The sequence below is a fragment of the Pseudorca crassidens genome, chromosome 2 (assembly GCF_039906515.1).
Source record: "Pseudorca crassidens isolate mPseCra1 chromosome 2, mPseCra1.hap1, whole genome shotgun sequence".
In the NCBI taxonomy this organism is placed as follows: domain Eukaryota; kingdom Metazoa; phylum Chordata; class Mammalia; order Artiodactyla; family Delphinidae; genus Pseudorca; species Pseudorca crassidens.
Window position 1 is genome coordinate 130,228,070 of NC_090297.1, and position 27,865 is coordinate 130,255,934.

General features: G+C 45.6%; 1 protein-coding gene across 1 annotated transcript in view; it reads left to right on the forward strand.

The window, feature by feature from the left end:
* The first annotated feature begins 2,097 nt into the window (after window positions 1-2,097).
* The window catches only part of TNN (tenascin N), a 51,078-nt gene continuing 25,310 nt past the window's right edge, over window positions 2,098-27,865 (forward strand). The window contains exons 1-7 of the mRNA XM_067710936.1: window positions 2,098-2,503; window positions 4,151-4,525; window positions 5,651-5,914; window positions 9,612-9,797; window positions 11,122-11,211; window positions 19,848-20,111; window positions 23,482-23,745. Coding sequence (XP_067567037.1) covers window positions 2,098-2,503; window positions 4,151-4,525; window positions 5,651-5,914; window positions 9,612-9,797; window positions 11,122-11,211; window positions 19,848-20,111; window positions 23,482-23,745 — 1,849 coding nt within the window. The remainder of the gene's footprint in view (window positions 2,504-4,150; window positions 4,526-5,650; window positions 5,915-9,611; window positions 9,798-11,121; window positions 11,212-19,847; window positions 20,112-23,481; window positions 23,746-27,865) is intronic.

The window sequence follows — 27,865 nt, forward strand, 5'->3', positions numbered from 1 at the left end:
AGTAGTGTGTACCTCTTAATCCACTTCACCTCTTTTGTCCCTCCCCTAACCCCACACCCTCTGGTAACCACTAGTTTGTTCTCTGTATCTGTGAGTCTGTTTCTGTTTTGTTATATTTATTCATTTGTTTTGTTTTTTAGATTTCACATATAAGTGAAACCATACAGTATTTGTTTTGCTCTGTCTGACTTATTTCACTAAGTATGATACCTTTCAGGTCCACATTATTCTAGTTCTTAACTTGGGTGGTGGTTCCATGGCTGTTGCCTTTATAACAATCCATGAAAACTATACAATTTATGTTGTATGTTCTTTTCAATATTGATATCACCCTTCCCAATAAAAAAAAGATAACAGAGAAAAGGAAGTCATACTCAGTAGTTGATTAAAAACCAAACAAACCTCAAAACATTTATTGGGCCCTTACTATGTGCTTGGCATGGCGCTAAGTGCTTTCCACATACAACACAGTCAAGCAGGCACTGTCATTCCCACTTTAGGGCCGAGGAGACTAAAGCTTAGGATAAGGTAGTCTTCGCAAGGCTAGACACCTAGGACCTGTCCGATTCGCCCTTTCAGTACGTCGCAGTTGCCTTGCACAATGGGGAAGGAGAGCCCGGGCTTGCATGGGACACCAGGAAAGGACTAGGCTTCCTGACTTCTTCAATCTCTGGTCCAAATGCTTACGAGTCTCGAGTTGGTCACAGAAGTCCATTGTCAAGAGGCAGCTCTGCAGATTGGTTTCTGGATGACAGCCTGACTGAGAGATGTCCTGGTGACTGAGTGCCTGTAAGTCAGTGGCAGGCACAAACCCAGTCCCTGTGGTCTGCCCTGACTCGGCTTGTTAGTATGGGGCACTATACTGAGGGGGGTCGGGGGCGCCAGGGGAGAGGGGTCCTCTCACACACTGATGGTGCAGGAGGCCCTCACCTCCTGCTGGCGGTACAGGTGGCAGAACCTAACAGCCAGCTCCGGTCCGGGTGGTCTGACTTACCAACCACCTGAGCGCTGGAGGAGTGGAGGCTGACTGAACCCCTCAGCACATGGGCCTCTGTGCTCCTGCCTTGGGAGGTCCCCAAGAGGAATTGGCCTTGGGTCCTATCCTTATGAGGCTTACAGCCTCACATGGACACGAGCTGCATACAAGAGTGATTACAACACAAGAATAACCGCCAAGAGATGCACAGAGGGACCAATACATTTTTCTGAATGCTTAGCAGAAGGAGAGCTAGTTTCCAGCCAGGGTGAGGCAGGGGGTGTGAGAGAAGACCTCGTGCAGAAGGTATTTTTATTAGAAATTCTCTTCTTTTGTTGGCTTGTGGGCAGAGGTGGTGAGCAGGACACTGGCCCGGGGACTGAGTACAGGCTCTGCCCTTTCCTACTGTGGTACCCAGGTCAACATGCTCTATCCCTCGAGCCTTTGCCTCCTCATCTGTGTGAGGCAGTATGATGTTATCGTGACCAGAACAGACTCTGGAGCCAGAATTCCTGGGATCAAATTCTGCCACTCTCGGCCGTGTGCCTGCGGGCAAGTCATTTGAGATAACTGTGCCTCAGTTTCCCTATCTCTAAAATGGGGGTAACAGTATATTCCATGAAGGGTTGTTGTGACGATTGAATGAACTTATAAATGTAGAACATTAGAATAGTGCCTGGCGCACAGCTTGTGCTCTATGTGTAGCTATGATTGTTGGTCTTGTTAGTGTGGGGGTGGTATTAGGGTCAATGTATAGATCAGGGATTAGGGCGAGCAAAGCCTGGTACACAGTATGCCCTGACTACAAGACGTTGTTCTTGTTATTACTGAAGTGCAGGTGAAATACAGAATTAGAAATGAAAAGGAGGGCCTCGAGGGAGTAGGAACAGTGTCAGCAAAGACAGGAGGCAAGAATGAGCAGTGTGTGAAGAAGGAACAAAAAATAATCTAGTTCAGGTCCTCCATACAGGAGGCAATCTCTCTTCTGGTTTCTCAGCTTCCTGTGGACTCTTAGAATCCGTTAAAAAGGCCAATTTCCATCAGCTAATCTCCATGGCTTGCTTTTGAATGTTTTTCTGGATGCAGGCCTCCTGGAGCATCTGCTCCCCGTCGCTCCAAGGATGGGTCTCCAGGGGATGTTCTGCTTCCCCCTGGGGCTCCTGTTTGGCTCTGTGCTCTTGGTGGCCTCAGCCCCGTCCGCTCTCGAGTCTTCTGGCTGCAGCGAGAAGGAGCAACAGGTCACTGTCAGCCACACCTACAAGATTGATGTGCCCAAGTCCGCTCTGGTCCAGGTGGAGGCTGACCCCCAGCCCCTCCGTGATGATGGAGCCTCACTCCTGGCCCCAGGGGAGGCTGAGGAACAGAACATCATCTTCAGGCACAACATCCGCCTGCAGACGCCCCAGAAGGACTGCGAGTTAGCAGGCAGCATCCAGGACCTCCTGGCTCGGGTGAAGAAGCTGGAGGAAGAGATGGCGGAGGTGAAGGAGCGGTGTAGTGTCCAGCGCTGCTGCCCGGGAGCTGCTGGTGAGCTCACCACCTGGTATCCATTCAACAAACACTGAATGAGCACCTTCATGTGTTCCGCCAGCCTCATGACCACCCTGCCTCTCACTCTGGGTTTTCTCTAGGGGGTGCCACCATTGGCGCTTAGCTTCCAGGGGTTACCTTCAAGCCTGAGCAGGGAGGGACCAGCAACCCTTAAAGTGAGTCTGGACTCTTGGGTCAGTGCTTCTGGATGAGAACGCTTTTGGGTGCAGTTTTACCTGGGGATCCAGTCTCTATTGTAAGGGAAAGCAACGGGTTAGAGAGGAAAGCTCAATGGCCTTGGAGCTAGACGGGATTGGGTACAAATCCCAGTTCTGCCATTCTTTAGCTGTGTGACTTTGGGCAAATTCCTTAAGTTTCCGCAACTGTCCATTGAGGAGAATTCTATCAGCTAGTCTAGTTCTGAGAACTACGGATGATGTACAGAAGATTCCCGGCCATTAGGCAGAAAATCGTGAACTCTTTTATCAGTAATAAAGCACTACAATTTTTTTTTTTTTTTTTTTTTTGCGGTACGCGGGCCTCTCACTGTTGTGGCCTCTCCCGTTGCGGAGCACAGGCTCTGGATGCGCAGGCTCAGCGGCCATGGCTCATGGGCCCAGCAGCTCCGCAGCATGTGGGATCCTCCCGGACCGGGGCACGAACCCGTGTCCCCTGCATCGGCAGGCGGACTCTCAACCACTGCGCCACCAGGGAAGCCCCTAGTACTACAATTTGATTTTACAAATAGTGAGTCCCCCCATCACCACATCTTTTTTTCAGCATAAACGGCCAGGCTGATCCAGATGATACTATAACCAGTGATACTTTGGCATATATTTTAATGCCTGAAGAAATCGCTACCGTTAAGAGCGCCTCTCATAAGCCAGACACAGAACTAGGCACGGAGGATGCTGTCATGAATAAAACAGCATGGAACTGCCCCTGAGGGACCTCGATGTCTAAAGTTTTTAGGAAGGAAAGAGGGTGTTCTGAGACAGGAGCTGGGGCTGGTGAAGAGACAGGGCTGACTGGCCCGCCCTCCAATTGCCTCTTGCTGTCTGGGGTTAGAGAGGGGAGACTGGTTAATCCTTCTCCCGTCTGCCACCCCCATAATGAGATTGGGCTATTTGATAGCTTCTGCAGATCCACTTTTCCAGGCTTCACTTTGGGATCATTTCCCAAGGACCCAGCCTTGCTAGGTCCAGCCCCCTCCAACCAAGCTCTCACCCAGCCTGGAGCTCTCCTGCCTGGCCCCGGAGCCCTGTCCCTTAGTGTAAGCTGGCCCGCTGACTTCCAGGTTGGAGCATTTAAGGCGGCTTCATAGAAAAGTACTAAACAATTAGCACCATTCACAGGGGAAGGAACCAAGAGAAGTCAAAGGAGCGCTCGGGATGAAAAGGGAAAGGCAAATGTGGTCCCTGTGGCTATTCAGACGTAAAATATATCAATAGATCGCGCAGGTCCTCCTCTGGCCTAGGTTGGAAAAGGCAGACTCCCTGTGTTCCCCATAGGCCCTACCCTTCTCCACAGAAAGAGCTGCGCAGGACCCTGAAATCACCAGCCTGCTCTTAGGGGCCCCAGGGAAGGAGATTCCCCGCTCACAAGCCCTCAAGTCCCAGCTGACTGTTTTCCTCTCTCGGGCAGGTCTGAGTCACCACTGCAGCGGCCACGGGACCTTCTCCCCGGACACCTGCAGCTGCCACTGCGAGCAGGGCTGGGAGGGCGTCGCCTGCGAGCGGCCCGCCTGCCCCGGCGCATGCAGCGGCCACGGGCGCTGCGTGGACAGCCGCTGCCTGTGCGAGCAGCCCTACGTGGGGGCCGACTGCGCCTACCCCGCCTGCGCGGAGAACTGCAGCGGGCACGGCGTGTGCGTGCGCGGCGTTTGTCAGTGCCACGAGGACTTCACGTCTGAGGACTGCAGCGAGCGGCGCTGCCCCGGCGACTGCAGCGGCCAAGGCTTCTGCGACGCGGGCGAGTGCTACTGCGAGGAGGGCTTCACAGGCCTCGACTGCGCCCAGGGTGAGAGCAGAGATACGCTTTGGCCCGCCTCTCTTCTTAACTTGCCCCGGCGGTCCCCACGGCACCGTTTAACCATTAATTACATTTTGTCCTAAGAAGGGCACCCCCCCCCCACCTTTCGCCTACATCAGAATCCCCTGGAGGGCCTGTTAAAACACAGATTCCTGGACCCCTCCCGCAGGTTCTGGTTCAGCAGGTCTGAGGGACGGCCTGAGAACTTGCATTTCTAACAAGTTCCATGCTGATACTGCTGGTTTGAGGACCATAGTCTTACCTGATGGTGTGTGCCTGTGTTAGGTGTTACTGAATGAAGTCTTATGGCCCCAGGTGTTACTGAATGAAGTCTTATGGCCCCTGCTCGGGCCCTAGCCCTGCTGAGGCTCTCTGCCTGGTTAGGGGAGGGTTCTGGCTCTAGCAGCCAGTAACAAAACTTGAGCTGAAATCCACAAAACACAAGCTTTACTCAGTGGCCAAAGAATGGAGAAATGGTAACTAAGTTCACAGATCAACTTCTCCCACACCTGGCAAGAGAGATTTAATCCTAATGAGTAAAGACAAAGGGAGTAGGAGTGAGGCTAATGGCGGGGAAGCATATGCTTTAGTCTACCTGAGAAGGAGCAGTGCTTTTTCGAGGGAGTGGGGAGCCACTCTCTTTTCATCCTTTTTTGGTCCTTAAAGTCCCAGTCATGGCTGCTGGCAGGTGTGTCATTTAATATGCTAATGTAGTAAAATGAGCATAGAGTGAAACTCAGGGTCTGTCAGAGGTCAGATTCACCATCTTGGTCCCAGCTGCTTCCATCTTTTTTGTTTGTTTGTTGGTAGCTTCCTTTCTCATCCCTGGACCATTTAATTTAAAGATTTATGTTAACTCCTGCTAAACGTGGAGGCTGGAGGGTTTTGAACAAAGACTTGGAGCAGCTCTGGCAACATAGGGGGTCAATATTAACTCCTAACCAGATAATAACTTTTGGGGGTCCACACTGGTGCCTTACACAGGCTCTGTATCCTCCACACCCACTGTCATAGTGTTAAGTATAAAGTAGGTGCTCAATGAATACATATTGGCTCTGGATTCCCACCCTTCTTTCCTCACCGTCTGCATGCTTGTTCCTGTTCTGTGTGCAGTGGTCGCCCCCCAGGGTCTGCAGCTGCTCAAAAGCACAGAGGATTCCCTGCTGGTGAGCTGGGAGCCCTCCAGCCAGGTGGACCACTACCTCCTCAGCTACTACCCCCTGGGGAAGGAGCTCTCTGTCAAGCAGATCCAAGTGCCCAAGGAGCAGCACAGCTATGAGATCCTTGGCTTGCTGCCTGGAACCAAGTACATAGTCACCCTGCGCAACGTGAAGAAAGAGATTTCCAGCAGCCCACAGCATCTACTTGCCACCACAGGTGAGGAAGCAGCCAGATGCCCCAGGTTTCCCAGTAGAGGCTCTGTTTTAAGCATTTTCTTCCATTGTCCCCACAAGTACCCTTCTACTACCCCAGGCTATTGCCCTGATTTGGGGTTTGGAAAACATAGCTGTTGCAATCCTAGGTTCTGAAGAAAAGTATCCATTCTTGTTCCTCTCTCTTTCCTCCATGATTATTGGGTCCTCCAAGCCAGTGATGGAGCCTGCTGGTTTGGGGCTCACAGCATCTTCTCTATCCCTGAGATTAGTGAGGTCTGATTGCCCTGCACCCACATACAAGCAGCCTTGGAGTACACCTGCATCCGCAGGCCCTCACTGAGCCACTGTGACCATTCAGCAAGATCAAGCTGGTATGGATGGGGGTCTGCTGAAGTCACCTGTATCAATTAGATTCATCCCAGCAGAAAAGAGAGGGTACAAACAGGGTAGCTGAAGGAAGTTTAATGAAGAGGTTATTTATAGAGGTATAAGTAGGGTTTAGAGGATGAAACACTCTAGGACTAGCATCAGTGGGGATCCACCCCAGTCTGAAGGGGCAGGGGATGGAAGTTGGTACTGAGACCCAGAAAGGACTTTAGGAGAGGGCTTCCTGATGGTAGAGGGATGCAGGCAGTCTACTGTGTCCAGACCAGGAGGGAGTGAGGAGATCAGTTGCCCTCTTCTGGTGACTCTCAATGGCTGAACATGACCAGAAACCAGAGGTCCAGGGAACCAGGCTAATGCATTTCATAGACGTCATAATCTGGGATACAGAGCAGGAAGGAGGATGGATCTGGAGGGATGGAGTCTCCAGGGCACCACTAAAGGCTATCAAAATGCTTGGAAGGACAAGCATCATTGCTTATTCTTTAGAAATTCTTATTTTCTCATGGAAGTACTTGAGGCAGCCTAGATCTTCAAGGGTTTGGAGAAACCTAGTTGTTTGAGTGATTTGGATTCATTCCTTTTCTCAGCATACTTTATTGAACATTTACTATGTGCCAGGCACTGTCCTAGATGCTAATAAAAATGAGCTACCTCCATCTTGCCCTAAACTCTTGAGGAAAATCCAGGGACATCCAGGTGGATGGGCCTTTGACATGCAGTGTCTTTGGAGAATCATCAGACTGCCTGTCCTTTTTGGTGGTAAGGGTAGAATAGCGTAGGGATAGCTCAGTGTTGGAAAGAGCCAGGAAGGACTTGGCATGCTTGGGAGGGCAATTTGTGATTGCCTTTGTCAACGCCCTCCAGGCAAAGACCCCTCAGGGCACCCCTGTAGTTGAACAAGTTGGGTTTATTGATGGTTGCAGCATCGGAGCACACACACCATGGGGGACCGTGGGTGCCTCAGTAAGACAGTGTAAGAGGGGACTGGTGTAGAAGTTGGGCTTGTATTAGGTGATTTGGGGGAAGAGTTAAGGAAGCAGGGATTTGCTTTGGGTTGCATGCTGTCAGGAACTGGGGGTAATCCTTTGATTGGTATCTTAGTGAATCTTATGTGGAAAGAGGGCAGACTAGATGGAGGCTAAAGCTGTCATTGGTAAAAAAGGAACAGTCACTCATACCAGTCAGGAGGGAGGATGTTTAGTCACTTTTGTGAGTTGGACAATGTTTCGTTCATGTTTTGCCTGGGTGCAGATGTGATCTTGGAATCGTCTCGTTTGGTCTTAATTTGGCATGGCCACAGAGCACCTTGTCTGCTGTTGATGTCCTGTGCAATTGTTTATGTTCAACAGGAGAGCACCAAGGCCCACCTGTGAGAGCCAGGCCAGCTCCCAGCTGTCGGGCTCCTTTTCTCTTTCCCCCTTTTTTTTTTTTTTTTTGCGGTACGTGGGCCTTTCACTGTTGTGGCCTCTCCTGCTGCGGAGCACAGGCTCCGGACGCGCAGGCTCAGCAGCCACGGCTCACGGGCCCAGCCGCTCCACGGCATGTGGGATCCTCCCGGACCAGGGCACGAACCCGTGTCCCCTGCATCAGCAGGCGGACTCTCAACCACTGCGCCACCCCATTTTTGTCTGTAGCTGCATCTGCATTTAGACAGGACGGTGCTCACAGCCTCTCAGTGAAGAGCCCGAGACACCTGTTCTGAAAGTCTTAGCAACCCCTCTAGGCTTCTTGCTCTAGGGACTTGTAAAATCCTGTGACTGTGAAGTCGTCTTTCTAATCGGATTCAAGTGAAACCCATTCTGGTTTGCTCCTCCGGGGAGCCTCAGCCGGAGAGACACTTATCCCCATAATCATCTTGAACATTTTCATTAAGATCCTGCTTTTTCACTTGTGAGCCATGTAGGACCCCTTCTGTAATCCTTGAGTCACTTTCATTACTCGCCTCTTGACCTGTTTCCTCAAGGAATTCCCATCTTTGAGGGAAGAACCTGGAGGCGGGCAGGTAGAAGGCAGAGCTTGGGCAGGAGTGCTTCAGGGGAAACGCTCCTTGAGCTTCTTTATCCATAACAGAGGGAATCAGAAACATTCAGAGCCATGGGACCTTGAGAGCGTAGAGTTCACCCCTTGCCTGATGCACAAATTCTCTGTCCTACGTCCTTGACAAGGGGTCAGTCAGTCTGGTGGGAACACCTTCAGAACCAAGGCACTGGAGGTGAGGAAGGGGCGAGGCTGAAAGTCTGGGGGCTTGTCTTTCCTGTTACAAACTTCAGGCCAGGTGACATCGGCCTGGGATATGGACATTGGAACTCAAAGTGTTCCCAGAGACCCCAGACCCCTCTTCAACACCACCCAACGGTTCTTCCCACAGAGCCACATCAGCGATCCATTCCTTTGTAATAAGCATTATATTTTCATCTTTTTCTGAGTGGAGGGGTGAACATTTAGCCATGACTACTTTACTATGGGAGTTCCCTGGTGGTCTAGTGGTTGGGATTGCAGAGGCCTGGGTTTGATCCCTGGGTTTGGCTCACCGTGGCCAAAGTACAAATCAAATAAAATAAAACACTGTACTCTCTTAAAAAAGATACTTCACTGTGAATAAATGTGCACAGTAACTCTCTTCCTTCACGGGATGTACCGGTGGGGCAGCTGAGGACACCAGGTACCTGGTGGAGGTGCTAAAATTTGGTAGAAGGTGCAGGAAGGATACTCAGAAGGACCAACTTAAAATTCTCCTACTTCGTAGCTTTGGCTGTGTTTAATCCTTGTAGGAGAATTTGAGAGAAGGGGAAGGAGCTGTGATTTGGGAGACTGAGGAAAGAGCTGGTTGTATTACCAGTGTTATACTCCAGAAAATTGGAAATACAGTTCCCAAACTCTACCTGGAGGGGCCCTGAGCTTCTCATCCTGAGGTTGAGTCTCTGTGGGCAGGGCCTCTGCAGCTAAAGGGTGAGTGTTTAGTTCAGAGCTGTGTGAACCCTGGCCGAATGGGTTGGCTGGTTGGCCTAGGAGGCGAGGTTCAGGGCTTGGCCACAGCGGCGTGGACAGGGCGGACTGCATGGCATCTGATGGGGTGGGATGGGGGAGAGGCTTCCCGAAGGACAGTCTATCCTCCATGCACAATGTGAAAACCAACCATTATTTGCTACTTTGGTAGTTCTAGGACACCTCCTAAGGACTGTGTCCTGGGGCTGAAGCCTGCTTTCAGTGTGTCAAGAAAGGGAGCTGACCTGGGAGCCAGTGTCTTGTTACAGACCTGCAGGCCCCTGATGTTCACTGCTTTCTCTTGCCCTCCCTGACCCCTGCCCTAGATCTTGCTGTGCTTGGCACTGCCTGGGTGACGGATGAGACTGAGAACTCCCTCCATGTGGAGTGGGAGAACCCCCCGACCAAGGTGGACTACTACAAGCTGCAGTATGGCCCCCTGACAGGGCAAGAGGTGGCCGAGGTCACCGTGCCCAAGAGTAGTGACCCCAAGAGCCGGTATGACATCACAGGTAAGAGCCAACACTGGGGATGTGAGATGTTTGCTAGTGGATGCTGAAGCGGGGACAGTGCGTGCAGAGGGGACCAGCATCTGTAGCACTCAGGTGTGCACAGAGGGTCCTGGGGCCTTGGGAATCACCTGAACCCTGACCCGGGAACTCCCAGAGGTGAGCCCACTCTGGGGGCCCGAGGTCTCTGCTCCAGCATTCCAGCACTGCCTCTGGAAGCTTGGAGCACCTGGGTAACAGATTACACATCCGAAATCTTCTCCCAAGTCAGCTAACCCTCTGGAAGCCCCTGTCTGTGTCTCGGGGTGGCTTTGATGGGACACAGACATTCCTTTTGGAAGAACTGGTGTGTGTGTGTGTGTGTGTGTGTGTGTGTGAGAGAGAGAGAGAGAGAGAGAGAGAGACATTGGTTGACTGAGGTTGGTTCGTTCAGTGCCATATGTGGAAGGAGCTGAGCTAGGCGGGCCTGGTGTAGGGCGCTCCTATCCCAGGTGACAGAGCTAACTCTGGGAGAGCTGGAAATCAGACGGCTGCAAACAGAACGGGGCCACGTAGGGCTGGGTAATGTTTTGTGACACCTGAAGTTTGTACAATTTTCAGTGTCCTCTTTAAGAAAAGTAATACACAAGCACGAATACCCAATTCAGCACATGGCCTTGGAAGGGGCCCTGAGGCTTTTTAGCTCCACGGTGAGTCCTCCTCTGGGGCCTTGTCCTGCCATCTACTCCCTGCATTTTGTCTTGAGAGGTCATCTTGCGGTTCTCAATGTTTTGTGCGGTGGCAAATCGCGTGTGTGCCTCATACATGCTGCTGTTTGCCCGCAGTTCACCACCAGAGTCTGAATATTTGTGTCATGAGAAATAGTCATTCAAGTTGCCGCTACAGAGAAACAACAAACAAAGATAAAGAAAAAAGAAAAAGAAAGGGCAAATTAAAGCAAAGAAAATAAAGAGGGAAAAATTAAGCTAATTATTACAATGGGGAGGAAAGAAACTTTTGAGGGAAAAGGATTGTTGGGAGCAGAAAAACATTTGGGCTGTAAATACAATTGGGAAATAAGGTCTCAGTGGTCCAAGAAAGGAGCTGGAACTCCATTAACTTCATCTCATCCGCTCTGGCCCGCGCTTCATGATGGATAAGCTCCGCAGTGATGCCTCGTATTCCACTGGTCCTGCAGCTCTTTAGCTGCCTTAGGTAGATTATAGTCTTGAGGAGAGAAGCTTAGCCCTCTCCACACCCTCACAGGAGAAATCCTGGGGAAGAGCAGTGCTGGGGCTTGAGGGTCTGGAGCCTGTACTCACACCCAGCACTGGCTGCTTGTTTCTAGGTCTGCAGCCCGGGACAGAATATAAGATCACAGTCGTCCCCATGAGGGGAGACCTCGAGGGCAAGCCGATTCTCCTGAATGGCAGGACAGGTAAGAACAACGGGGAGGCACTATGAATGCTTCTCATGTTTGTATTCTGATATTTTCTTGGCTGACTCCTCTTTGGATAAAAACTCTGGGATCTGTGTGTAGAGACAGCCTGTCTCTTTGTGTACTGACATCTTTTGGGGGGCAGGAGAGGGGAAGCAAACTTCTTCTATTTCAAATATGTTTTGCCGTGGAAAATCTCTTCCAGAATCCTGGAGTCAAGGGGAAAGGCCATTTCCAGCACCTTTCTGCTTATTTTAATAGCTTCAAGCACTGGGTTTTTTTTTTTTAAGGCATTTATTATCTTGGACCTAGGCACACAGCTCCACATTACTTAAGACAGGTGATTTATAAATTTTTTCTTGTCATTCCTGTGGTGTTTTCATGACAAACACACTCAGGGAGTTTGCTTTAAAATGTCAAAAGATATTAAAGACTTTCACATGGGAGTAGCACTAGATTTAGCATCTGCAGATTGAGAAAATATACAATGACAAACGTTGCTATAAATCAGTAACATGTGACAGTCAGTTTGTAATTTATTAATCAGAAAAGAATTTGAAATCCTTGTAGTTACATATGCAGGATATCCTACGTAAGTTTTAGTTTTTAGGCAGTGCTTGAGCCTGTATTGAATTGTGAGCCTCCTGCGGTCACCCTGTGCTCCTGCCAAGTCGAGTCGGGAGGTGGTGATCTAGAGCCTACAGCCACCCGCTAGAGGCTAATCCTTGGAGCCGACAAAGAAGGGATCTTTGAATTTTGAGACTTCCTTGAAAAGTTTCGTAGTTCTTTTCAGTTCAGTCCTGGCAGTAGCTGGTTAGGGTGGTGAGAATAAGGGTGAGATGGTGCAAGAATTGAGTTCACTATTTCAGCTGCCAAATAGGTTGCGTATCTGGAGTGTGAAAGAGTTATAGAGTTGGGCAATTATAAAAGATACTTTAATTTTCAACCATACAGTATAGACTGTGCAGCCTGCATGAATGGTGAACTAGTGAAACACGTTGGTGAATTAGAAAATGGCAAGTCCTTCCTTGCTTCTAGTGCCTTTCTCTTCAGCTGTGAATTAATTGAGAGCCTACCATGCACAAGGCATTATACCACTAAGCACTTCTCATAAATTATCTCATTTAGTTTTCATCATAATCCTGTGTGGTAGGTCCTATTATTATTTCCAAGTCACATATAAGACAACTGAGGCTTGGAGAAATTAAGCTCAAGGTCGCCCAGCCAGGAAATGATAGGGCTGGGATTTGAACCCAGGATGTCCACTTTGGTGGACCCCAAACTAAAATGCCACCTACTTTTACTTCTCTGTCCATTATTTCTGGTTAATTTTCATACTGTTTACTCCCTAACTGAAAAAAAAAAAAATTCTGTGAATCCTCATTGTCTTTGGATAACATAGACTTCCTTTATCTTGGCCTCTGTGGGCCCCTCCAACCTGGGCCATTGTTCTCAAAACTTCCCAACGGGAAGCCTTCCTGCAGCTGGACTGTTCTTGGGGCTCCCTAACACAGAAGGCTTATCTCTACCTCGTGGTTTGGTCGTGTTGTTACCCCTGCCTAGGAAATTCTCCACTGTTATCTCTAGCTATCAATTAATTCAGTTCAACAGACATTAATTGCAGAGTACCATTGGGTCCTAGAGACACAAGCCCTTTAGTTACTTCCAAAGATGATGAGCTCTGGTCCCTGCCCTTCAGGGGCTCACAGCAGTAATAGCGCTCATCCTTCTGGGTCATCTCCAGCGTTAGCTGCTCCACTGAGGCCTTCTCGGACAATTTTAAATGGCAGCCATCTTTGCCTTTGAATTTCTAGAGCATTTAGTTACATATGGCCTTGAATTGCTAGTTAACCTTTCAAGCATATTATCCCAACTAGAAGTTGAGCATTCAAGAAATGTTTTTTTATTGTCAATACTATTCTAAAAGCAGGATGGGATATTTTATTGGATTGCAAATAAATTTGTGTTATGTGTCTTACCAACATGAAAATAAAAGACACAATAATTTCTAAGGTCAGGAAGCACTCTCAAACCTGGCTAGACAATTAATGTAAGGGGGAAAAAAAAATCTCTCTTTTCTCCAGGTGTTTTGCATTCCATGAGATGGAAAAACACTGGCATATAAGAATGGCATAAGCATGTGCAGGGAGGAAATGGCACAGTTCAGGTATTTTCCATTTAACGAGTCACTCAGTGGAACTAATACCATGAAAGTGAAAGGGTCGATTGGAAATGCTCACCCTGTTAACATACTCAAAGCGCGCTGAAAGGCACTTCTAGAAAGGCAAGGCTTTAGAAACAGATCAGTTTCCGGAGAAGCAAGCACCGGCCAGGCCAGTGTCTCCAGGGAGAAATGTCCCTGAACTCCTCCATCAGACTGTCACAGCCACTTCACATCAAATGACAAGAGAGGCAGGCCCCTAACTAAGAGGTGATGCTATCCCTTTTTTCTTCATTTCTCCATCTGTAAAATGAAAGGGTGGACTAAATGCATTTCAAGTCCCTTCTCTTATTTTTTTTATGATTATGATTTTTTAATCATGTCTGTAAGTCATGCCTTTCCATGGTAAGTCTAAAACAAAGGACCGCTTGCTTTGTTATAATTTCCCACGCTCCCATGCACAGCAGAGCGTAGAGCCTAGCATATTCGCTTAACAATTTTCTCAGAACTTTTCCCCTTAGACTATGTTATGAAATAGAAGTTTTGGCAACTCTTATTATCCTTTTCACTTTTTATTGCTTCCCAAACACAATGCTTCATTTTGAAATGGCCCAGCCCCCAAAACTTTCCTTCTCAAACGCCTTCATGTTTCAAGATGAGCTCCTGTCAACACTCAGAACTCCTGTCTCTCACAGCCTCCCCACACATACACCCAATAGCTGAAAAACGATGAGGATCTCTAGCATTTGTGTGTTCTAGGTACCGTGGGGCTTCATAAACATTATATTCGGTCCTTCTAAAAGCATTGTAAGCATTATTATTCCCGTTTCACAGGTGAGAAAATTGAAGCCTACAAAGTTTAGGAGATTCAGAGTGAACTAGTGAATGGCATTTGAATTTAGGTTCGCTTTCCAGAAGCAAAGCTAGAGGATAGCAGGAAGGTGGGTTGATCTCTTTGCGTACATTCTCTACAAATGGTGCCTTTTGAATAATTTTATTGCCACAATGAAAAGCAGTAGAGGAGACCTGAGAAAGCATAGCTACTATAGTCCAGAGGCACCTCTTCCGTGAACTCACCTTCAAACCAGTAGCATAGGCCCTGTCCCCCATCTCTGCCTCCAAACCCATAATATCCTCATGGATTTCAGACCTTGGTTGTTCCATTTTCCACTACGCCACCTGGGTGACTCACAAGTGGCCATTGTGAATGGAGAAGGCTGTCCCTAATGCCTGTGGCCATGGGTTGGAGTGTGGACCCGTGCTGTTGGGTTTGCCAGCATAGACTGAGGACAGCCGTGCCCTACCCAATCCTGTGATGAATCTTGTTATAGAGTGGAATAATCTTTCCTGATGTGTCTAGAGCTCTTAATTAGCCTTTTCTGTATCCTCAGTTTTGTAAATTAAATCTCTGACACGGGGCTTACCTTTATTCCAATACATGCACTCAAAAGTGAATCCTACTTATCAAGCCTCTTAAATCTTGTTTTAAATCTCCCTAACCTCAGTGGCCCTGAGAAAGGTCCCACCAGGGCAGCTGGTGTCCAGCAGGTGGGAAGTTGCAGCCTGAGGAGGAAGTTGGGGCTGGGGTGGCAGGGCCTGTCTCCCAGTTGAGGCTGCTGCTGGGACTCCTGTAGGATTTGGCCAGCTGCTGCAGCTACCAGAAGGCTTTGTTCCACGGCAAAGACTATTTATGATCCTCACATTCCTTCTCGGCAGAGAGGGGGGTTTTGGTCCTGCTAAGCTGGCTTCTTCCAATGATGTGGCGTATTGTGCGGGGTCACAATATCACTGAGGCTTTCCTTCTACATCTGTATCTTGGCGTCTGATTCCCATCCTGAAATTTATCCAAAAAAGAGCAGCTCTTTGAAGAGCCTCCTACTGACTTAAGTTGTTGTTGTTGTTAGGGAGTTGAGAGAAAAGGGGCAGGGAGTCCTGAGTTCCAGGCTGGCCCAGCCTCTCACTGGCTTTCTGGGTTTGGAGAAGTCCCATCTCCTCTCTGGGCTTGGTCTCTGTAACCCTGACATGGTGTGATTCTATTTTTCCTTCCTACCTTCTCACTCTTCATAGCCAAGATGTCTTTTCCTGGTTCTCCTCCATTCCTGGGGATTCTGGGACAGTTGGCGGGGGAAGGAGCTTCAGGGCTGTGTGTCAGAAATCAGGCCTTGTGTCAGAAATCTATACTCTCCTGAATTGGTTCCCATAATCACTGGTGGCAGCTTATCCCTGTTCGGCCAAGTGGGATGGACTGGCCTCAATCCATAGAGAGTGATGGAAAGACAACATTCAGTTTCTTCTTTGAGGGTCATTCTCTCATCTTTCTGATCTCTGCTTTCCTAGATGTTAGAGTGTTATAGTGGCTGCCACAGAGCTAAATTGTGTAATCCCCAGAGGTAGCCCCTCATCTCACGTTCATTCCTATGTGCTTTTAATCTCTAAGAAAAGCTGTGTTACATAAGCTTACTTTTTGCAAATAACCTACAAAACTCTAATGTGTCTAAAAAACCAACTGCCATTGATTGACCACATACTATGTGCCAGGAGCTTTTCATACGTTACTCTATCAAACCTCATAATAATAACATAATATTTCCTCCATCCACCCAGCTGGATGTGATGGATCTCGAGAGGGCTGCACACACAGGCAGCCCTGACCCTTCAAAGCCATGGACCTGTGCTGAGGGTCCTGGCAGCCGTGGTGACACGCACTGATCTGGGGCAGGGAGTGGTGGTGGGAGGCACTTCTGGGGCTGTGGGTTGTACAGATGTGGGAGAGGATGAGGGCCAGGGACTTCAAGAGGCAGGACTCTCTGGGTGTTCCCCATCTTCACTTTTCCAGTCCAAATGTCCCCACTCCCGATTTGGTACCAATTTCCCCCTATTGACATATCACCATTGGAGGCTCTCTTCATTGCCTCCCTGTCATGTGCAGAATCATGCTATGCACAGAAAGGGGCAATGGGATGAGGTGGGAGTCCTCTCCCCTGCTGTGTACACTTTTTCCTGCGCATCCTCTTAGAGCCTACTCGAGCCCCCAGAGGCCCAGGACATGGCCCTGTTGGTGTCTGTGTTCTGACGGCACTGCCCTTTCATCCCAAGAGGCCCACTCTACCAAATGGGTATGAGGTATGCCCAGACCCTGTCTCCCAGAGGCAACAGTCTGGGACCATTTCCTCTTTCTAGTTGCCACTCCAAGTTCCAGTCCACTAGTGCTTCTGGGTTTCAGGGTGCAAGAAATTTTCAGGTCATACTTTATCTATTTTATTTGTAGTTTGGTATTATCATTCTTAGTAGTAGTCGTAGTTCCATGAGAAGAGGCCGATGGTAGTGCCGCTTAGCCTATGGTGGTATAAGGTGGAAATGTGTAGTCTTTGGTAGATAGACTGGGTTCACATCTTGGCTCTACCAGTTAATATGTCTAAAAGTAAACCCTTGGTCCCATTCCTCTCCCTAGCTTCTACTGAAAACCCTGCCCTCCCTCAGACCTCCCCATCTCTGTAAATGGTCACTCCTTTCTGCAAATTGCTAAAGACCCAAACCAACAAGTCATTACAGCCCACATCAAATTCATGAGCAGATTCTGGCAGCTCTGTCTTTGAAATCTCCCCAACCCGCTTTCATCTGCCACAGCTGTCCACGTTCCTGTCATCTCATACATAAACTGTTGTAGCAGCTTCCTAGGTGACCTCCACTCTTGACCTGCAATAGTCTGTACTCTCTGCAGCAGCCAGAGGGGTCCTTTTGTAAAGCAAGTCAGATCATGTCATTCTCCTGTGAAAACCCCCCAGAAGCTTCTCATCTCATTCAGTGCAAAAGCCAAGTTGTTACAATGACTTTCAAAGGCATCTATTTGCCTCTTCACCTCATTGGCCTCACCTCCAGCCACTCGACCTCCTCACTTACTCTGTCCGGATGCACTGGCCTCCTGCTGTTCCCCAAATACGTGGAGCAGGGTCTTTGAACTTGCTGCTCCCTCTGCCGGGAATGAGGTTGCCCAGATTGCATGTGGCCCAATGCCTCATTTCATTTCAGTCTTTGCTCAGCTGTTACCTTCTCACTGACCTTCCTTCTAAAATCACAAATATCTTTTGTTCCTCACTTTCTAATTCCTTTGCCTTGCCCTATTGGGCTTCCCAATACTATCCCCACTTGTTTATTGTCTGGCTCTTCCAGGAGAACGTAAGCTCCCTGGTAGAGAGTCTTTATTCTCTTCATTGCTTATATTAGTTTCCTAGGGCTGCTATAACCAAGTACCAAAAACTGGGTGGCTTAAAACAGAAATTGAGTGTCTCACGGTTATAGAGGCTAGAAGTCTGAAATCAAGGTGTCAGCAGGGCCACGCTCTCTCTGACAGCTCAAGGTGTTCCTTCTTTGTCTCTTCCAGCCTCTGGTGTTCGTTGGCAATCCTTGCATTCTTTGACTTGTAGACGAAGCGCTGCAATCACACGGCTGTCTTCTTCCTGCGTGTCTTCATCTTGTCTTTCCTTGTATGTGTCTGTCTCTGTGTCCAAATTTCCCCCTTTTATAAGCACAGCAGTCATATTGGATCAGGCCCACCCTAATGACCTCATTTTAACTTGATTATCTCTAGAAAGACCCTATTTCTAAATGAGGTCACATGTTGATGTACTTCGGTTTAGCACTTAGATATACCTCTGCAAAGGGCGGAGGACACAACTCATAACACTGCTGAGTCCCCAGCTCCAAGTAGGCACTCAGTGATTGTTTAAAGAAAGAATGAGTCAGGGACTACCATTTACTATCTGTGTGACCTTGGGCAAATTATCTAATCTCTCTGAGTCTTGCATATAATTAGTGATCTAAAAATGGTAACCATTATTAATTTCCCCAATTAGTACATGGAGAATCTGATAAATGCCTTATGTTGTTGCCATGAAGTCTGCTTAAGTAATGTATGAAAAGCACCTGGCACTTAATATGTGGTCAGTAAATGGCAGTTGATTTGTTAAATAAAATATGCACTGTCTCTGGTGATGGAATGTATTTCATTTCCTTGCACACAAATAAAACATGGCCACTGTGCTTAAGAAAGGTGCATTGTAGCTGTTGTTAAAGAATGTAGCTATGTAAAGTTGTAACATCTCTGCTGGAAAACTCTTGGCCAAGAGAACTACAACAAGATGGGGAAGAAGAAAAATGCTTAGGTTTCTGAGAATAAGAGACTTTTTTGTGTGTCTAACCAAAAGGATCCCGATCTATTTGTAAGTAGGGTTCTCAGGGCAAGCATCTTTATTAGTGACCTTGATGGATGCACTCAGATGGTTTGCAAATGATAAGAAGCTGGAAAGGAAAGTGGCCATGTTGGATGAAAGACTAAATTATAAATGGAATCCATAAGGTAAAATATAACAAGGATAATTGGTGGATCCAGGGCATGTATTATATGCAAAAAATGGGGGAGATGTAGCTTAATGTGAAGGTTCTCAACATCTGAGGTACATCAGAATAACCTGTAGAGTTTTGCATACTTGTTTTTAAAATAGAGATGTCAGGGCGTATTTCAGACATGCTGAAGTAGACCCTCTGGTGGTGGTACTTAGTAGGTGTCCAATGTTGGCAAAGGTTGAGAGCCCCTGGGGTAACCGGGACAAGTATGAAAAACTTAGGGATTTTTCTGAGACTGTGGGATGAGGCTATGTTATTGGGGGGTAAAGTGTCTGGGACATGGAGGGCATTTTGTTCTGGGTTGGTGCTTCTAGAATATAAAGTCTGCATGAGCAGGGATTTCTGACTATTTTGTTAATTGGTGATTCCTGAGTGCCATTACATGGCCATGGCATGGGATGGATGCTCAGTGAATTGTTGAATGAATGAGCTAAGTTTTGGGAATTTTTCTCGAAAAGGAAAAGACAAGAGCATGTTTAGATATAAGTGCCAGGTCTAGAAACTCTAAGTTGGAAGTTGGGAAGTTAATAATATAAATTTATAACATAATATAGTATGATATGATATAATATAATTGTTTTTATAAGTTGGAAGTTGATAATATTATTTTATAATATAATATAATATAATTAATATAATATAATACTTTTTAACTTATAAGTGCATAAATTAGCGAGGTGAAGCTGTTTGATTAAAGGAGAATTAGGAAGGAGAATGAGAATTATTCTTGAACACTTGCTGGATGGTCTCCAGGAAGAGGAATTAGGTGTATTCTATATGCCCACCAAGGGTAGACATACTCAAAGGAGTAATACTTTAAGTGGCCACACTTGGAGGAGTTTTCTCTAATGTGCTCATTGATTATAAAATGGAAGTCCATCAGTAAGACCTTTCTCAGCTTAGGGTTCAAGCAGAGGCCAGTTGTCTACCTGTCACAGATGATGGAGAGGGCCTCTTGCATTGCATAGACTATGGAACCAGGTCACCCAGATGCACTCAATCTTGAAACATTTGTGATCTTGACCAGCCAGATGCCTTCTCTACTTTTTCTTTCTCATATATTTTTATGAAGAGATTGATAGTCCAACCAATTTGGTCACTGATCGAGTGACAGAAGACACAGCGATGGTCTCCTGGAACCCAGTCCGGGCTGTCATTGATAAGTATGTGGTGCGCTACATCTCCACTGACGGGGAGATGAAGGACACAGCTGTGTACAGGGAGCAGAGCAGCACCGTCCTGACGGGCCTGAAGCCAGGAGAGGTGTACAAAGTCTACGTGTGGGCTGAGAGGGGCAACCAGGAGAGCAAGAAGGCCGACACCAAGGCCCTCACAGGTAACAGAAGGATGGGAGTCTTCACTCATTCTTACTGTCTCCCATCTCTAAAGAAACAGGTTTCCTCATGGCAAGGAGAAGATTGATTTTTGAATCAGGAGGCTGATGCCCACCTAGCATCAACTTTTTCGTTTGCAGGTGTGTGGGTGGGGGGTTGCAAAGGCAATTTCAAATTTCATAATTATGAATTTTTTCCTTTTTAACCTCAAGCAAAAGAGACCATCCTTTTTATTTGATACAGAAGGTCATACTTATTTGGGTTGGAATTCCATATGCAACTCCCTTGGAGTAGAGGAACACTTTCTAATTTTCATTTTTTGGACATTAAAACTCAAAACATTGGGCTGACAGTGAATTTGAATGCTCATCTCAGTTTGCAGTGACTGTACAGGCATGTTGCATGTAATCTGGAGCTCTCTTTCAGACCATGGAAATGGTTTGCCTCCTGAGTCAACATTTACCAAATGTACCAATTCTGACTTGAAGCTTTCAGAAAGTGTGAGGGCTCCCTTACTCCATCCAGTTGTTCTGCTCAGCTGGGGCCTGCGGGTGTCCTGAGGCTGCATGGGGGTGTATCCCAGATATTCCTTCTGCTTAAAACCTCCTCTGGCACTGTCCCTGAGTTCAGAGAAGCCTAATCCTGGAGTCCACTTGAAGTTCCAAACACTTGACAGGAATCATAGAAAACAATTCACTTATTGATTGGCCTTTTTTGTGGACACTTAGTGTAGAGACTCTCAGAGAAGCTGATAATTGGTTAGGAATATGGTTTCAGAAGCTTGACTGTCCAAGTTTTAATCTCAGCTCTACCATTTACTAGCTGAGTGATTTGGGGCAAGTTGCTTTGCCTCTGTTCCTCAGATTCTTGTCTGTAAAATGGGGCATATGAATGTCTACATCACTGGGTTAGTGTGAGGGTTACATGAGTTAATTCATGTAAGTGCCTGACATAGAGAGTGCTACATAAATGATAGTCATGCTTATTTCTTAAAATGTGTCTTAGTCTGTTTGGGCTGCTATAGCAAAATACCATAGACTGGGTGGTTTAAATAACAGAAATTTATTTCCAGCAGTTCTGGAGCCTGGAAAGTCCCATGATCTGGGTGCCAGTTGGTTCATTTATTGGTGAGAGCTCTCTTCTTGGCTTACAGATGGCCACCTTCTTTCTTACATGGTGGAGAGAGGAAGTTCTGGTCTCCTCTTCTTCTTAGGAAGGCACTAATCCCATCATGGGGGCCCCCATCCTCATGACCTCTTCTAAACCTAATCACCTCCCAAAGGTTCCACCTCCAAATACCATCAAATTGGAGGTTAGGGCTTCAACATATAAACTTTTGTGGGGGGACACAAACATTCAGTGCACAGAAATGTTAATCTGCATTTGACCTTGAAGCACTTTGTGTTGCATAGCCTCCTGGGGCCAGATGGGCCTTGTCTCCTCCAGGGGAAGGAGAAGTTGACAGTAAGGATGGTGAGACCTAGTTTGTTTAAAGTCGAGGTCAGGAAACCTTCTGTAAGAGGCCAGATAGTAAATATTTTCAGCTTCGGGGACCATAAAGTCTCTGTTGCAACTGCTCAACTCTGCCATTGAAATGAGAAAACATCCATAGACAGTATGGAAATGAACTAGCATGACTGTGTTCCAATAAAATTTGATTTATAAAAATAGGCAGTGGGTCAGATTTGGCCCATGAGCTCTAGATTACCAGCTCCTGGTTTATATTACACACGGCCCTCCATTCACTAGGATTTTGAGTGCTATGAAAAGAAAGAGCATGTGGGTCAACCTTTTTAAGACAGTGGAAGTTGGAATGGAGAAGAGGCTTCCCCTTTCTCAGGTGGGCATGGTGCAAGGAAAGCACCCCAGATCACGGGGAGCCACTGGGGTGTGGTATTGCTGGGGGTGTCAGGCACAGAGCTAGGCTCTGGGGGTACAAAGGTAAAAGCACAGTTTGTGCTCATATGGCATTCACAATCCGGTGGGTAGAGGAGACAAGTGAAAAAGACAAAGTGCAGTGAGTTATGTTCCAGAGCAAACAAATAACCCTGGAATATGGGAACCTGAAAAAAAGTGGGGTTTAGAGGGGTCATGGCAGCCTATAGGAATAGGTGACCCCTGAACGGAATCTAGAAGGATGTGTGGCTGTTAGCAGTGGGAGCAGCATATGCAGAGACCTAAAGGTGTGGGAATATGACAGGTTGGTTTTCTGTCATGTCTTAATATACACTTATGTTAACAATGTCATCTTTAGTGGTGTTTATGGTGGGTAGGTCTGTGAGGGTGTGCAGTAGGGAAAGATGAGGCTGGGGCGTTGAAGCCAGCATAGAATCCCCGGGTAAATTGTTTGTCCTTTCATGTCAGCTGTCTGTGTGTCTTTCACGTCAGGTGTCCTGTGCTCCTTCTAGCAAGGCCTCCCTTGGCTGTGTATCCCACTGACCTGGCCTGGCCGAGCTGGCAAGTGATGGTGCACAGGTTTGAAATGCAGCTGCTATCACAGAAAGCTCAGTTTTTCAAGGAGGTGGTTTTTGAAACATGATCATAAGGGCATGCTAATCATTGCACCCAATTCCTTGTTTTTTTGACTTTTTAAGAGTTTATATTTTTGAGGAGAAAGTGATGTTTCATACCTCAAGTGACATTAGTAATAAAAAAGAGCTCATATTTCAGCACTTACTGTGCAATGTCTCATGTACTATTCACCATAACCCAGAAGTAGGTACTGATAGTTCCTTCTTTGTAGAGATGAGGAGACCAAGACTTAAGCTATATAGTTTGTCAAAAGTTAGCAACCAGGAAATAGTGTAGCCCACGTTTCAACCCAGTTTAACTGCCTAGAAACCCAGACAGAAAATCCCTACAAGTAGGATTATTTTTATCAGCCTAGACCTCAAATACCTTCACTTTAAAAGTCTCCCATTTCTCTGGCCTCAGACATAATGTTTTATATGGAAAGAACTGACAGGTCCTACTTCTGGGCTATTTTTCTTCCAAAGGAAAATATTAGAGCGGATGCACAGATTTATTGAAATATAATTGCTTTCAGGTACAAGGAGCCAGGAACGAAAGGAGTATATTCTGTAAACCCAGGGTAAAGGAGAAATTTGTATATGAAAATGAATTCTTTTTATCCAAAGGCAACTTGTGGAAAAAATTTATACAGTTGAGACTGAATATTGGCTTCGTCTGAATGCAAATAGCTCATTCTTGGAAATTTCAGACCACTTGCTTAATTAAACCCTAAAGTTATCCAAGCCATTGGCATATAACAGACTCTGAAATTTGTTGAGGTCATCATTTTGGTTGTTTGTGTGCTGGCCTTTCACGAATTACAGAGTTGGCAAATGATACACTCCTTCATCTCTCTTAAAGAAATTGACAGCCCGCAAAACCTGGTGACCGATGGGGTGACAGAGAACACGGCCACCATCTCCTGGGACCCAGTGCAGGCCGTGATTGACAGGTACCTGGTGCGCTACACATCTGCTGACGGAGACTCCGGGGAGGTTCCGGTGGGGAAGGAGAAGAGCAGCACCGTCCTGACTGGCCTGAGGCCGGGCGTGGAGTACACAGTACACGTGTGGGCCCAGAAGGGGGACCAGGAGAGCAGGGAGGCCGACACCAAGGCCCTGACAGGTAATGGAACATGCATCATCCCTGTGTCACTGCTAAGCTGATGTCCATCTAGGTTGGTTTTCCTTCTCTGACCTTGGCTGAAAGGGAGGCTCAAGGATGATTAGGCTGGTATCCTTGCATAGTAAATTGTGTACCCCTTTCTTAAATAGAATGGCTTCTCTTAGAATGCATAGCTTGTTCTATTTGGTTAAAGACCAAAGCTTGCTCTTTAAACATTGACATTATTGCTCATTGTCATTTGTTCTCTGCCTGTGCACCTGCTTTGTTTTTAATGCCTAAAGGCTTCCCCTTCATAAAGAATAAATATGAAGAAAGCACAAGTAACTATCATGCTGAGGGATGGTTGATCCAAAACCAAATTTGCTTCACTCCTCACTGGTTTAAAACCTTTCTATGAAAGACCTACAATAACAAACCCAAAACAATTAAGAAAATGGTAATAGGAACATACATATCGATAACTACCTTAAATGTAAATGGATTAAATGCAACAACCAAAAGACACAGTTGGGCTGAATGGATACAAAAACAAGATCCGTATATATGCTGTCTACAAGAGACCCACTTCAGACCTAGGGACACATACAGACTGAAAGTGAGGGGATGGAAAAAGATATTCCATGCAAATGGAAATCAAGAGAAAGCTGGAGTAGCAATTCTCATATCAGACAAAATAGACTTTAAAATAAAGACTATTCCAAGAGACAAAGAAGGACACTACATAATGATCAAGGGATCAATCCAAGAAGATGATATAACAATTGTAAATATTTATGCACCCGACATAGGAGCACCTCAATACATAAGGCAAATGCTAACAGCCATAAAAGGGGAAATCGACAGTAACACAATCAGTAGGGGACTTTAACATCCCACTTTCACCAATAAACAGATCATCCAAAATGAAAATAAATAAGGAAACACAAGCTTTAAATGATACATTAAACAAGATGGACTTAATTGATATTTACAGGACATTCCATCCAAAAACAACAGAATACACTTTCTTCTCAAGTACTCATGGAACATTCTCCAGGATAGATCATATCTTGGGTCACAAATCAAGCCTTGGTAAATTTAAGAAAATTAAAATCGTATCAAGTATCTTTTCCGACCACAACACTATGAGACTAGATATCAATTACAGGAAAAAATCTGTAAAAAATACAAACACATGGAGGCTACACAATACACTACTTAATAACCAAGCGATCACTGAAGAAATCAAAGAGGAAATCAAAAAATACCTAGAAACAAATGACAATGAAAACACGATGACCCAAAACCTATAGGATGCAGCAAAAGCAGTTCTAAGAGGGAAGTTTGTAGCAATACAGTCCTACCTCAAGAAAAAAGAAACATCTCAAATAAGCAATCTAACCTTACACCTAAAGCAATTAGAAAAAGAAGAAGAAAAAACCCCAAAGTTAGTAGAAGGAAAGAAATCATAAAGATCAGATTGGAAAAAAAAAGAAATGAAGGAAACAATAGCAAAGATCAATAAAACTAAAAGCTGGTTCTTTGAGAAGATAAACAAAATTGATAAATCATTAGCCAGACTTGTCAAGACAAAAAGGGAGAAGACTCAAATCAATAAAATTAGAAATGAAAAAGGAGAAGTAACAACTGACACTGCAGAAATACAAAGGATCATGAGAGCTTATTACAAGCACCTAAGGCTTGCTAAAATGGACAACCTGGAAGAAATGGACAAATTCTTAGAAAAGCACAACCTTCCAAGACTGAACCAGGAAGAAATAGAAAATATAAACAGACCAATCACAAGCACTGAAATTGAGACTGTGATTAAAAATCTTCCAACAAACAAAAACCCAGGACCCGATGGCTTCACAGGTAAATTCTATCAAATATTTAGAGAAGAGCTAACACTTATCCTTCTCAAACTTTTCCAAGATATAGCAGAGGGAGAAACACTCCCAAACTCATTCTATGAGGCCACCACCACCCTGATACCAAAACCAGACAAAGATGTCACAAAGAAAGAAAACTACAGGCCAATGTCACTGATGAACATAGATGCAAAAATCCTCAATAGAATACTAGCAACAGAATCCAACAGCACATTAAAAGGATCATACACCATGATCAAGTGGGGTTTATCCCAGGAATGCAAGGTTTCTTCAATATATGCAAATCAATCAACGTGATAAACCGTATTAGCAAATTGAAGGAGAAAAACCATATGATCCTCTCAATAGATGCGGAAAAAGCTTTCGACAAAATTCAACACCCATTTATGATAAAAACCCTCCAGAAAGTAGGCATAGAGGGAACTTACCTCAACATAATAAAGGCCAAGTATGACAAACGCACAGCCAACATCATTTCAATGGTGAAAAACTGAAACCATTTCCTCTAAGATCATGAACAAGACAAGGTTGTGCACTCTCACCACTAGTATTCAACATAGTTTTGGAAGTTTTAGCCACAGCAATCATAGAAGAAAAAGAAATAAATGGAATCCAAATCAGAAAAGAAGAAGTAAAGCTGTCAGTGTTTGAAGATGACATGATACTATACATAAAGAATCCTAAAGAGGCTACCAGAAAACTACTGGAGCTAATCAATGAGTTTGGTAAAGTAGCAGGATACAAAATTAATGCACAGAAATCTCTTGCAGTCCTATACACATTCATCATTTTTCAATGGTGAAAAATCTGAAAGAGAAATTAAGGAAACACTCCCATTTACCATTGCAACAAGAAGAATAAAATACCTAGGAATAAACCTACCTAAGGAGACAAAAGAGCTGTATGCAGGAAACTGTAAGACACTGATGAAAGAAATTAAAGATGGTACAGACAGATGGAGAGATATACTATGTTCTTGGATTGGAAGAATAAACAATGTGAAAATGATTATACTACCCAAAGCAGTCTACAGATTCAGTGCAATCCCTATCAAACTACCAATGACATTTTTCACAGAACTAGAACAAAAAATTTCAAAATATATATGGAAATACTAAAGACCCTGAATAGCCAAAGCAATCTTGAGAAAGAAAAACGGAGCTGGAGGAATCAGGCTCCCTGACTTCAGAGTATACTACAAAGCTACAGTAATCAAGACAGTATGGTACTGGCACAAAAACAGAAATATATATCAATGGAACAGGATAGAAAGCCCAGAGAAAAACCCATGCACATATGGTCACCTTATCTTTGATAAAGGAGGCAAGAATATACAATGGAGAAAAGACAGTCTCTTCAATAAGTGGTGCTGGGCAAACTGGACAGGTACATGGAAAGGAATGAAATTAGAACATTCCCCAACACCATACACAAAAAAACCCTCAAAATGGATTAAAGACCTAAATGTAAGTCCAGACACTGTAAAACTCTAGAGGAAAACATAGGCAGAACACTCTATGACATAAATCACAGCAAGATCCTTTTTGACCCACCTCCTAGAGAAATGGAAATAAAAACAAAAACAAATGGGACCTAATGAAACTTAAAAGCTTTTGCACAGCAAAGGACACCATAAGACGAAAAGACAACCCTCAGAATGGAAGAAAATATTTGCAAACGAAGCAATGGACAAAGGATTAATATCTAAAATATACAAGCAGCTCATGCAGCTCAAATCATAAAAACAAACAACCCAATCCAAAAGTGGGCAGAAGACCTAAACAGACATTTCTCCAGAGAAGATATACAGATTGCCAATAAACAGATGAAAAGATGCTGAACATCACTAATCATTAGAGAAATGCAAATTAACAGTACAATGAGGTATCATCTCACACTGGTCAGAATGACCATCATCAAAAATCTACAAACAATAAATGCTGGTGAGGGTGTGGAGAAAAGGGAACCTTCTTGCACAGTTTGTGGGAACGTAAATTGATACAGCCACTATGGAGAACAGTATAGAGGTTCCTTAAAAAACTAAAAATAGAACTACCATATGACCTAGCAATCCCACTACTAGGCATATACCCTGAGAAAACCATGATTCAAAAAGAATCATGTACCATAGTGTTCATTGCAGCTCTATTTACAATAGCCAAGACATGGAAGCAACCTAAGTGTCCATTGACAGATGAATGGATAAAGAAGATGTGGCACATATATACAATGGAATATTACTCAACCAT